General features: G+C 42.8%; 1 protein-coding gene across 1 annotated transcript in view; it reads left to right on the top strand.

Annotated features, from left to right (window-relative positions):
- Positions 1-269: 269 nt before the first annotated feature.
- Positions 270-13,856, top strand: part of gsg1l (gsg1-like) — a gene marked incomplete at both ends in the record, with an annotated part of 39,077 nt that continues 25,490 nt past the window's right edge. Inside the window, one exon of the mRNA XM_079252456.1 lies at positions 270-606. Within this exon, the coding sequence (XP_079108582.1) occupies positions 270-606 (337 nt within the window). The remainder of the gene's footprint in view (positions 607-13,856) is intronic.

Raw genomic sequence — 13,856 nt, 5'->3', positions numbered from 1 at the left:
GCCCGCTGTCGGGGAGCGTCCCTCGTCTTGTCTCTGGGTCTGGAAGGTGTCACGTGCCACGCTGGAGTAGATGGAAGAAGATATTTGTGATCTAGGTGTTTTTTCTGTGGTCCAGACCACGCGGAGCAGCTGTCACGTCGCTCCGCTCTGAGGACGGGAGAAAAGCAGCGGAGGAGACGCGCGTAATTCTCCCGTGCGTCTTCCACGGACCATGCCCCCCCTCTTCATCCTCCTCCTCCCCTGACCACCGTTAAGTCTCTGCTTCTTGGATGAACTTTCTGGCCGCCTTTGGGCACGCGGCCGCTCGCTCCCACATCATGAAAACGACGCGGAAATGTCGCGCGCTGCTGTCGGTGTCTCTGAACCTGTTGGCTCTGTGCTTCTCCACCACCGCCTTCATCACGACGTACTGGTGCGAGGGCACCCAGCGCGTGCCCAAACCCAACTGCAGCAAGCAGCGGCGCCACAACTGCATCGACTACGGCGTGAACGAGACGGATCCGAGCAAAGTGCACTACAGCTGGGAGACCGGGGACGACCGCTTCCTCTTCCGCCGCTTCCACACCGGCATCTGGTACTCCTGCGAGGAGAACATCAACGAGGCAGGTGGGTGGCAGGAGGCAGGGCGTGAGATCTGCTGCAAACATCACATAAAGTTGCTCCAGGAGATGAAAACAAACCTTTCCTGAGCGCGTTTGGCTTTTCTGGGACTGAAAAGCGACTTCATTAACTGCGCCAGGAAGGTTCTGTCTGTCTGCAACTTTACGCAAAAACTCCTGGAGGAATTTTCTTGATGTGTTTCTAAGAACGGGTCTTGGTCTAACTTAGACTCTGATCCGGATCAGCATGTGGATGCAGGAATGATGTGAAGGAATCTTCATCATTGTGAGATAGAACCTCTTTCTGTATTTCTGCATAAAACTCCAGAATAAACGGTGAGAAAATCCAGGAGAAGTTCCCAACACGTTTTCCAAGATATCAAAGATAGACGTGGATCCTGGAAACATTCTGGATACTACCATCCAGAACAGGAACAACTTTTCATCCCTACAAGAGAACAAACATGCAACAAACACCACAATGTAGTCAACTGTGGATTCATTATCAGTGGATCCATTTGAGATGGATGTAGAATGAGCTGCTTGGTGGAGGTCTGAGCTGTCAGGCGTTTCTAGTTCTGAATAGTTGCACATCTTCACTCTCCCCCAAAAGGCAAATCTCTGCGTAACACCCGCTCCATTTCAGCAGCCGGTTCAATCAGTTCCTTCTAGTTCAGTTTTTAACGTGTCCGTCTGGCTTCAAGGGATCCAAAATTTAATTTCAAACTTTAAGGAGTCAAAATAAAATGGACTAAATTAACTAATAAAACTAAGATATATGTTTTATAGTTTTGGTCTTGTTTATTATTTCAAGCCTTTTAATCCCAGTCAGCCTGCAGATGTGATGTTTCTACGGAGATCTGATGTTTTCAGCTTCAGCTGTCAGATTCTGAGGCTGAAATTATGTAAAATAAAGGTATGAATAGATAAAGCAGCATAAAGAGCAACCAGAAGTGTGTAGAAACAACACACAGATCAGCAGCAACCAAGCCATCATTCTCTCACGTCTGAAACCACAGAAACCATTCAGTTTTCAGCTGCTGATTAATCCCCTGCTGACACTTCTCCTGTTTGATAAAAACTAGTTAAGCTGACAAACAGCCGACACAAAGTTTAGGAAAAGAAAGCAGAAGATTTGGACTAAAATAACTTTATAGATCATTTTCTTCTGAACTGCGGCTCCTTTAAACCACAGCCTGAAGTAACAACATCCTTTGTTTTTAGTTAAAGAATCAAAAAGTCATTTTTTGTGAAATGTCATAAAAATGTGTGATTTATCAACTTGAACCAAAACAACTCCGTATATTTCAGCCGTTTATTTATAAACTCTTAAAAGTCAACTTGATCTCCCACCATCAGTGTCTCAGGAACAGTAGCGTGTAACTCTAGGAGGTAAATGTGATGGACATGTGACCATTCAGCTGATCTACGGAGGTTTTCCAGCGTTTCTATCCGTCTAGGAGGTTTACAATCCAGACGCAACATGTAGTGTTTATTCAGAGACTCTAAATCCACAATGATCCATAATAACACCATTATTTATCACATCTTCATCACCATCACTACCATGTTGCGAAGAGACCTCAGAAATGATGATGAAGTCACTTCCTGTCAGACTTTCCACCAATCAGAGAGCTTAAACTGACGGTAACGTCCAATCAGGAGCAGCCAAAGATCAACAAGTGATGAGAAAAGCAGAGAAATAATGATCCTCTATGACTGGAATAAAGCCAAGAAGACGTTTGGGATGCAGCTGAGGTGGAGGTGCTGCAGTGAGGAGAGCAGGTAGATAGAAGCAGAAATAAATGGAAATGAGGAAAAGGTGTAAGCCCACCATCCAAATCTGACTGGTCCTCCTGGTGCTGTCCCATAATGGACAATCAAATATGTAGCATTAAATTATCTTCACATGTCCAAGTACAAGTTGTTTCACATCAACACAAGCATGTTAGATCAGGGGTTCCCAACATGGGGTCTGCAGCTGCAGTTTTGTACGAAAACTAAAGTACAAGGGAACAACAAAAAGGGAAGTTAACTTGCGGGACAAAAAAAATTAACATCTTAAAAATATACAAAAATGATTACACAACCAGGAAAAACAAATCAAAATATAAAACATATAAATGTGAAAACTCAAAATGAAATGTGAAAAAATGAAAACTATAGTAAAACAAAAAGGGAAGTTAACGTACTTGTAGGACAATAAAAAGAACATCTTAAAAATATACAAAATGATTATCTAAACAACCAAGAAAAAACAAAACCTGAAATGAATAAAATATAAGATGCTTTAAAAAATGTAAATGTGTGGCTGCAATCAACCACGAGCTGAATAACAGTAAACACAAATCTCTCAAATAGACTTAAAAACAAACAAACACAAACCATCAACAAAACTAAATTAATCAAAAGCCTATAAATAAACGTCACATACTTCGTTCCACTTCACCAACTGTGGATTTTTAGGAACTCCGAGGATTCATGGAGACGTCCACTTCCTATACGGATCACACACAGTGCACGACTTCACACACTGCAACAATCATCAGAGAAAACCAGTAAGACTGAACTTATTGGCTGTTCAAAGAAACGCCGTGGCAACCGCAGACAGAATGAAAGAGCCGGCGGTGAGGACTGAATAGCACGAGTGGAAGCGCTCAGGCTTGACTTGCCTACTAGACTTACATTGGACCAAACATAAAGGACTGCCCCCTAGTGGTGAACCCGACACAATGCAGTCATTTACAGGGTCTGTGACCCCAAAGAGCACACAGGGTCCCCGACAGGTCGACTGTTTAGACGACATAAGATTTAAATAAAGACCTTGTTCATGCAGAGATGCATCAAGGTGAATGTTTCTCTGTTAGTATTCTGTTATCGTCACATTGACATCTTGCAGATATTTTGCAGGATTTTCACATTCAGCTGAGTTTATTTGGTGTTTTGGAAGCTTTGTGTGTTGGGACCCCCGATCCTGCTCTTCATGAACTTCCCAGGAAGGCCCAGCAGCAGGAAATGTGGCAGAATTTCTGCTTAACTCCATGTTTTATTGAGCAGCTTTCCCAGAATCTGAGGATTGTGATGGTGGCGGGGATGAAAGGAGCTGTTTACATGTTCGCGTGGACGCCTTGTGCATCATGCATGACTCCGCGCTCATTACTGCTCGCACATTCGGGGTTATGGTTGATACATGATGATAAATTTAATGTCAGAACATGTGTTTTCTGTTTGAGCTTTGATAATGTAGTTACATTTATATATCAAAGGTTTGTCTTTAATTTTCTAAGAATTAAACTCAGTAAAACCAGCTTGTTGGAGACCACAGATGAGCTTCTTATTTATGCTCCACATATATTAGATCCTTCATGTTTGCTGCGATTTCAGGGAAGCGAATAAGTTAAAGTTTGTGAAGATGCTCAAATGTCTGGTTTCTGGAAGCGAGGCATGTCGGTTTTCAGACAAGCTCAAATAAATGGAAAATAAATTAAAGAATTATTTTCTATTGAGAGCTGCATTTTTTTTTTCATTTAAAGAAACATAAGACATCTTTTGGGCTGGTTTGTGTCGCAAAATCTGGCATGAAACTAGTCCAGTTTTAATGTTGGAAAGTTACGTGTCTTTAAAACGATACTTTAAAATGGTTTGGGTCGGTAAAGTCTGGTATGGTTGGGTACGCCATTGGCTTCATACAAGCCAACCAAACCGGCTGCATGGTGGCATAGTGGTTAGTGCCTCACAGCAAGAAGGTCACTGGTTTGATCCTTGGCTGGAGGGGTGTGGCCCGACTGGTGGTCTTTCTGTGTGGAGCTTGTATGTTCTCCCCGTGTATGCGTGAGTTCTCTGGGTGCGCCGGCTTCCTAGCACCGTCCAAAGACGGTTAGGTTAGTTGGTTACTCTAAATTACCCGTAGGAATGAGCGTGAATGGTTGTTCGTCTGTTCATGTTAGCCCTGTGATGGATTACCTTCGGGCAAGGCAGGTCGCTCCCTGCGACCCTTACTTGGATTAAGCAGGTTCAGAAAATGAATGAATGAATGAAGCCAACCAAACCTCACCGCTTCTGGGCGTTACAGGTCCAGAGGGAACTGCTCCAGTTAGGATGGACTCAATGTAAAGTCATGAAGATTTTACAGCTGAAAATTAGGGTTTGTAAATAGTTTTAAAGTTTATAAATCTGATTTTGTCATCTTCCAAAAAACAACAAAAACCAAAAACAATTTTGTAAATATGCAGGAAAAGATTTGGCAGAAAGATTTGCACTTGTAGCAGAAAAACAGAAGTTCTTTTACAAACATCCTGTCTGGAGATGGAAAGCACAAAACCATGTTGAAGATGAACCCCGGGGTCCTGCTGAACGCGGAGACGGTGTGGTGGCGCTGCGGAGCAGCCTGGCGTCCTATTCCACCAGCAGGGCTTCAGAGCGGAACGTTTGTGTCGCGGTTCACATGATTGCGTCATCGTGCCATAGCTGGCTTAAACCGACTTAAAATGCTTCATAAAACTGCTTCAAAGGCAACAATAAACCTGCAGATAAGACAGTTCATTAAGTGAAACCGTCTCGCCCCCGACGGCTTGGTGGCGGAACCACCGGTGATATGGAAATGTTGATCCACCGGATCCACATTTTGTTTTCATCAACTGATTTCCAGCTGGAACAACCCGTCCTGCTCCAGACTGACGTGGTTTCAAAGCAGCAAGAATAGAACAGACGCGTATTTTAGAGAAGTGTCCTCTGGGATGCTGTCAGAAACGCACCACAGCGCACCTGGTAAAACCAGTCCTTTTTACTGGTGCTGCCGCGATTTGCTGTGAAACCACGACATATCCACACCGCAGCACTTTTACGTTCGGTGGAAACGAGGGGCCTCAGTTAAATTTATCTTTGTTACGCTTCTATCTGATTGGATGGTAACTAATCAAACTGTCCAATGAGAGAACAGACAACTTCCTGTCCTCCTGCAGGCTCTTAAAGGAGAGGAGATACGATGATGGTTTGACTGTGTCTCACAGTAAATACGAGTTTGAGACGTTGTGGACGCTCTCGTTCTGCAAACCACAACTTCGCCTCCAGCCGGCCGTTACTGGTAGTCGATCGGGTCGTTTTCCCCCAGCTGGCCGACACGCACCGCAAAACCTTTATGACTTCATATTGAGCCCATAGATTAGGGCGGAGCTTCTGGTATCACATGATACAAACTATTGATTGGTGGGCAGAAAAAAGTATCCGCCCACAATAAAACAAGCGCCAAACGTTGCCGTTCAGTCTCGGTTGAGTCCACGTTGGAAAGAGAAAAGCATAGAAAGCCATGAAACGGTAAGTCTGGTCGCATCTGGAACTGCAGACTTTCTTCTGTTGTTTTTCCCCACTTTCTCTTTGTAGCATCATGTTTGTTGTCATCGCACTGGTATGATGCAACACTTGGAATTTGGTCCAAACCCCCCCCATGCTCAGCGGCAGTCTGATTCGCTCACTGTCTCAGAAGAATCAAACTTCAAAACCGAAGTTCTGCTGGACTTCATCAGAGCTGAGCTTTTCAGAGACATTGTTCATGCAGCGTTCTACGATCTAAAACATGTTGTTCCGTGTAACTCTGTTAGACGTTGTGGTCGCAGAGACTCGTTTCATTGAGCAGATGCAATTGTCTGAGCAGAAGCATAAAAGACAAACAGGGCTGAAACATAGACTGTATATAAAGAGATGGACGGAGCCTCCGTGACGTCACCCGTAGGTTTCTGAAGAGCTGAATTGAAGCTCGGTGGGCGGTTCCTACCGTCGCCATCTTGGGAGGGTTATGTGCGTTGTCTCGCCTGGAAAATACAAATATGGGCAAAGAGGTGGAGCTGAGAGGGGGGCTGTGAGCGTCATGGTGGATGATTGACATCGAGCGAACTCAGAGCTTTCTGTAGCTAAGAGCTAACCGAGCTAACCTGGAGATAACAGGAGCTAACCAGTTAACGGAGGTAAGCGGGCTAAAGCTAAGTCACGTTGCTAACCGGCTAACAACCGCAGTTGTTCTACGTTCTTCTGACTTGAAGCGGGAGATTGGGTACCTGTCAATCAAAAGGACACGCCCCTAAATATGAGATTAAATTACTTTTAAATGGGTGAGTTAGAAAAAAAATTCACTCCCCCCACAGTTGTCATGAAGGTAAACCTGACCTATTAAACCTAAAATGGATTTTTGAACCAGGCTTTAAACATGTTTATTTCTGCTGTGAAGTTGGTCTTTTTAACATGGGAGTCTATGGGGATTTGCTCTGTATTGCAGCCCCTAGTGGATGAAGGGGGAACTGCAGTTTTATGCACTTCCGCATGGGCTTCACTTTTAACTGCTGGAGGTTGCCGCTTGGGCTGAAAGGGTTAAAGTTGGATGTTTTCTTCTACTGGTGACTTCTCAGGAATCTACAACAACCCTCATCAGACATTTACATCAGCGAGGAGATGGACGTTTCTTCCATCAAAGCTGAGGAGCTGTGAACGAGGAGGAGTAAGAATCCTCCAAACTTTTCATGGTTGGAGCCATGAGACGCAGAGAGGAGGCGGTGCGTGTGTGAATGAAATGTTTCATTTCAAATCTAAGCGGAGATCCTGCCGTAGGTTTAGCAGCATTCAGGCTTGCAGGCGTGGCGTCCACTGTGCAGTTCAACGTCAGAGTTTTTTATTCTCAATACAGCCTTGAAAAAGAAGCAGAAGAGGTTTTAAATAATCCCAAGTATCATTCTGTCCGAGTAATAAAAAACTTCAAGGATCTTCCTGCCGGCCTTGGAGTTGTTGAATAGATGCTGAATCTGCGGAGGTTTGTTCAGATGAGTTGGAGCTTTACTGGAGAAGGTTTTCATTCTGATGCTGGTTTGAGGTTAAAAAAAAATTAAATGACAAATTCCAGGAAATGCCTTCAGAGCCAAAGCTATCAGCACAGCCTTGCATCTTTATTATCACCCAGACTGGAGGAGAAAGCAAGTTTTAACATCGGTTTTAATGGACCTTTAACAGTATGACTCATTTATCACTCAAACCTTTCATTCCTTCATTCTTCTTCTGTGATTTAATTCCCCTCCTACTTATATTACTTTGTATGGTAGCCTTGAAGTGTCACAATAATATGAAAGCCAGAGCACCAACACAAAAGCCGCACTACTCCACAGTTAAATTTGTATTGATGCTGCGATTGTGAAACATTGCGGCTTTTGTGTTTGTCAAGCGTGGTTGTTGTGGCTGTATTTGTGTTACGGCGCGTTGTGGAGGGTTTGCACGGCTGTGACACTTGGAGGGCACTGTAAGTTTGCCTTTAGAGAGCAGTAATATCTTCATATCAAACCTAAAGCTCCTTGTGAGAACGGAAGGAAGAGATGGAGGAAGAGAAGCAGTGTTTAACATGAACCTGCAGATATCTAGTGTTCATCATCCTCACACTCTTTCTACAACAGAGTGACCAATCAATAACTAACTGATCAGATTTTTTCCTAAAGTTTTTTTTTCCCCCAGATATTTAAATTAATTTTGTACAAACCCGGCATGAGTTCTGAGCCGTCAGGTCGTCCATCTTCATATTTACTGAAGCGCTCAGCAGGACGTGCAGTCGCTGGTGTGACAGCTTTGTTCACAACCAGTTACTCATCGTTGTCTGGTTTAATCTGCGTGTTCCGCCTCAACGTGCTCCGCCTCAACGTGGTGCTCCGCCTCAACGTGGTGCTCCGCCTCAACGTGGTGCTCCGCCTCAACGTCGTGCTCCGCCTCAACGTCGTGCTCCGCCTCAACGTGCTCCGCCTCAACGTGCTCCGCCTCAACGTGCTCCGCCTCAACGTGTTCCGCCTCAACGTGCTCCGCCTCAACGTGCTCCGCCTCAACGTGTTCCGCCTCAACGTGCTCCGCCTCAACGTGCTCCGCCTCAACGTGCTCCGCCTCAACGTGGTGTTCCGCCTCAACGTGGTGTTCCGCCTCAACGTGGTGTTCCGCCTCAACGTGGTGTTCCGCCTCAACGTGCTCCGGCTCAGCGTGTTCCGGCTCAACGTGTTCCGCCTCAACGTGTTCCGCCTCAACGTGTTCCGCCTCAACGTGTTCCGCCTCAACGTGTTCCGGCTCAGCGTGTTCCGGCTCAGCGTGTTCCGCCTCAACGTGCTCCGCCTCAACGTGCTCCGCCTCAACGTGCTCCGCCTCAACGTGCTCCGCCTCAACGTGTTCCGCCTCAACGTGTTCCGCCTCAACGTGCTCCGCCTCAACGTGCTCCGCCTCAACGTGTTCCGCCTCAACGTGTTCCGCCTCAACGTGGTGTTCCGCCTCAACGTGCTCCGCCTCAACGTGTTCCGCCTCAACGTGTTCCGGCTCAACGTGCTCCGCCTCAACGTGCTCCGCCTCAACGTGTTCCGCCTCAACGTGCTCCGCCTCAACGTGTTCCGCCTCAACGTGCTCCGCCTCAACGTGTTCCTCAACAGCATCCGTCTGGAAACACAAGGTGTTACGAGGCAGGAAGCGACAAACGGGGGAACAAAAATAAAAGGTAAAATCCAGCAGCTTTGGTTTGATCGACCCTTTTAAACCGTAACAATATCAAATAACAAGTCAGACGACTAGTTACGGCGTTCCAGTTTGCAGTGGGGGTTCTGGCTCAGGACCAGTTCTTTCTGTACTGATGGACAGCAACACCAATCTCCTGCTTGTTCAGAGTAAAGATGTGATGTTCATGAACGAATCGAGTCTTTTGATTGATTCTTAAATGAATGATGAGAATCAACTCCCCTGCTGCGAGTCATTCATTTTTAAATAAATTACCCATGCTGTGTTCACATTAGGTGCTGGGCGATATGACCTTTTAGTAATATCCCGATATTTTTATGCCATGTCACGATATACGATATATATCTCAATATTTACCTTAGCCTTGAATGAATGCTTTGGTGCATACAATCACATCAGTAAGATGATTTTGTGTCTCCATTAAAACATAAATTGTTCATACTGCATTAAGATATGCTGATTTTAAACATTTATGCCAAAAGGATGAAATTGTAACGAAGCAAACTGATCAAAACGGTATTTATTGAACAGTTAAAGCAGTGGCAGAAACATGTCATTTTAAAACAAAATAAAGTGCCTTTGCATGATGTAATAAATGCAACGTATGAAAATAGGTGCTCTGGGGGGGACTTTTCAAATGATGAACTATTATAAGGCTTTGCTTTATGCATACGTTTTTGAGTTGTCGTGTATGTTTTTTTAATCGCAGAGTTTAGCGTAGAAATCAGTCTTATAATCCAGGCAGAATGTCCTCGTATCGTCTCCAATAAAACGGCTTCAGCCAGTTTTTAATTCAGGGTTTGATTCCCACTCCTTTCTGTACTTTCTAGAGACATGACGAGCTAGATAAATATGCTTGTGTCACACACAGTGGATGAGGTGAGTAAGTGACAGAGGCTGTGAATGTAATCAAATAGACTTAATTATTTTTGCGTGACGTGAAAAACTTTGTAATTTACGTCCCACTCTGTAATCCAGAGCGGGATCAGTGGCGGATTTGGCTGTTCATTGTGACTGTAGGTGGAGTCGTGCAGGTGTCCTCTCTGCTCCTCTGACTGGCTGCAGCTGCAGCCGGAGCGACTGAGTGCTTTAGGACGGGGAGAGACTCTCCTTCGGACAAGAACTTTACAATATGCGCTTTAAAGTCAGTCGCCAAAACACCAGGAGCGTGCTAATAACTCCAGTAAAAGTTGCTAGATTTGTCGCTTTTCACAAGAAGTCGCCAAATTTAGCAAGAAAGTCGCCAAGTTGGCAACAGTGGCTCCACGCTGCCTCTCATGACGTAGCACGTAGCTCACGTTATGTACGTAACGAGGTGCGCTTGCTTTAACTCTCTGTGCAAAGCGGTCGAGGAGTCGAGGAGGAGGGAGGAAACCCCGCCCACAGCTAAAAACAACAGGATACTCGAATATGACGAATATAGACATTTTCTATATCGCACAGAGGACTAGCCACGATATCTCAAGTATATTCGATATATTGCCCAGCCCTAGTTCACATGACGTATTTGCCATCATGGAAGTCTGGTTTCCAACACGCTCCAATCCCAGGATGTGTTTATGGATAAAGTTTCCAATTGGAAACCAATTTAAGTTTTATCCAGAACTTGTACTAATATTGCTCAAATTTATCGTGTTTTTATTGATTTTTTTTTTTTTTTACCATATTTCTGTATTTTTCCTGTTTTTCCTTCCCCCCCCCCCCCCCCCATACTACAAATACTTTTATTTTATTTTTTGGCTTTACTGAAATGTTCTTAAGGGAAACATTTTTAAGTAAAAGTTGTATATCATGGAAGTTAATTGTAGCTTGGTGAGAGAACCCAAAATGGTGATCTTATTGCCAGACCACAGGAAGAATAGCTGCAGTTTGCTGCAGGTAATGGGAATCCAATTAGAAATAAAGAATTTACGAGTTAACTAGCTGAAGAAAAAAATAACGATTTCAGAATTACTCCCATTAACAGTTTGTATTATTTTGATCTATATTTTACCTTTCCACCAGTGATTATTACCTTGATAATGAATGAGTTACCCATAACTAAATTCTAAAAAAATAAAAATAAAAAAATAAAAAATAAAATAAAAATGCTCCATCCTTTCGAATGACTCTTTGAAATGAATGAATTCAAAAGATTTGGCTCCTTTAAATAAAGCATAAATCCCACTTGTAGTTCAGAGTAGGAACATGCAGTACCATTGATTTTCAAGCCACCTTGAGAATACTTTATACTGCAATTTTTATAAAACATTTTATAGAAAACTTTAACTCACACTGAAATGATCAGAAGTATATATTAATTATATAAATGTCACATAATTTCACCTTCACAGGAAATTATTCAGCAGACCAGTCAAAACAAACAACGATCAGTGTTATCCATCTCATTTATGGGATATCCGTCATATTTTTATTCTTTAAAGTACCAGATGGCTGTTTTACAGTTGAATGAATATTGACTAATTGTATGTGTGTGTCCATTTTTTTTTTTACCTAGAATTGCACAAAAACTAAATAATGCAATGAAAAAAAAATAAATAATGGAAAAACCTACATTTAGAAAAAAAGTCAAATATCACCAAAAAGTTTTTATGCTGTCAAGACGGGGTTTGTCAGGTGTTTCAATATAAAAACAAATCACAAAAGTGTACTGGAAACACTTTTTTTTTTGTGTTTAAGTGTGTCCTGATGGGACGTTGGGAGTCGTGACCAGCAAATAGAAAACCCCCAAAATAACGCTACATGGCGACTTTCCATCAACTGCAATTTTCAGAAAATCTCACGAGAATAACGAGATTTTACGAGGCTTGAGGCTAATGTGTTAAACACTGTTAGAAACTCCCGCAAATCGCAACTGTTTGTTGGAACTTACAAATATCGCTTTTATTTAGTGAAAAAATGTAATGGAAACGCAGCTGATGTCTGACGGTTCCTCGTGGATTCCAGTTACATTTCCTCCAAAATAACATTTGTTATATTTTAACATAAAAATGATGTCAAATGAAGCATTAATTGTTCTATTGGAGGATATTTATTAACCCATTTCTGGGTTGCAGTGAAGGCCCAGAAGGTTGATGACGTCTTTAATAAGCAGCCAGTCGACAGTCTGAGCTCTGCTCATGATTCAGTGTTCGTCTCATGCAGCTTCTCCGACAGCCGTGTTGCATTTCAGATCAAAGAGAATCAAGTTTTCCAGCTTCTCCTGCAACTGTCTCAGTATCATCATCATCATCATCATCCTCAGTCTGAAGACCCCTGCATCGGTGTCTGAGACTCCGCATTAATTAAACGTCCTGCGTCGGACCTGATGTGGAGGAATCAGATTACTGCTCAGGTCAGTTCTGACCTCACAGGTCTGCCTGTGAATGATTCATCCAGCTGCGGTCACATCTGCACCGAGAGGCCACCGGGGCAGCTAAACGGTCCTGCTGAAGCTTACTTCATTACATCACAACAATCTGCCACGGCGGCCGAAAAGATGTGGAAGGAGCTCAGCTTGATGCCGTTTTAACAGCAGTAATGAGAAGCTGCTGATCCAAGAAGAAGCTTAAATCTGCAAAACCCGCCTGTCGACCGCATTTTCAGCCAAAACGTCTGCAGGAGCTCGTTTTAAGAGAAATAAACTTACCCAGGGCAGAATGTGTGGGATTATTAATCATCTTCTGTTTCTCACTTTGTTACTTAATTACAAAAGTTCAAATAATCACATAAATAAAGTTCTAAATAATAAAAAGTAATAAAAAAAAAATAGGAGCACAAAAAATACAAAGAAAAAAAAAGTAAAAACAGTCAAATGTACTAATAAATTATTTATAAAATAGAAATTAGTACAATTTAAAAAATGAAAATATACTAAATATAGAATAAATAAAAATGTAACCATTAATAAAAACAAATAATGAAAATTGTAATAAAAAAACATTATTAAAATTAAAATAAATGTAAACAAATACAATATATCAATATGGAAATAATATACATGACAATAAAAATACCTAAAAATAAAAAAGTAAAATTGAGTTGATAAAGCAAATATTAAACTGACCCCTTCATTAACATTACATTTTACCTGCATGTTGGGGTGCAGATGGATGCAATTCTTGGATCTTGCTTAGATCCATATGCAGAAATCATTCATACACACAAAAACTCTGTTTACACCACCTACAAGTGTGTGAATGTGTGAGTCCAACACAAACACGTTGAATAGCTAATTTATTCTGACATGAGGTGGAATCAGAAGCAAATTTAAAATAAAATTCACCAGACACTGTCGGGGAGCTTTGTCTGCAATATGTTCTTATGCAGCGCGCACCACAATCACGTCTTGTGTTCTATAGCATCATATGATGAACGTGTGTCGCTATTAATACCATCAGAAGGGGTGCTGTAATGTGATAGAAGCCCCTCATTGATGTAAGAAAGCCGCACAACAGACAGATGGAGGTTTCCTTTACTTAAGGTCCACCTTCGAGTATTAAGTTGGACCCCTTTGATTTCTCAGAACTGCCTTAATTCTTGGTGTCAGAAATTTAACAAGTTGGAAACAGTCTTTAAAGATTTTACATGGACATGATACATCACAGAGTTGCTGCACATCACCATGAGAATCTCCCGTTCCACCACATCACCGTGAGAATCTCCCGTTCCACCTCATCACCGTGAGAATCTCCCGTTCCACCTCATCACCGTGAGAATCTCCCGTTCCACCTCATCACCGTGAGAATCTCCCGTTCCACCTCA

Source organism: Telmatherina bonti (assembly GCF_933228915.1).
Source record: "Telmatherina bonti genome assembly, chromosome: 14".
In the NCBI taxonomy this organism is placed as follows: domain Eukaryota; kingdom Metazoa; phylum Chordata; class Actinopteri; order Atheriniformes; family Telmatherinidae; genus Telmatherina; species Telmatherina bonti.
The sequence above is the reverse complement of the archived record's forward strand: the minus strand, read 5'-3'. Positions and strand labels throughout refer to the sequence as shown.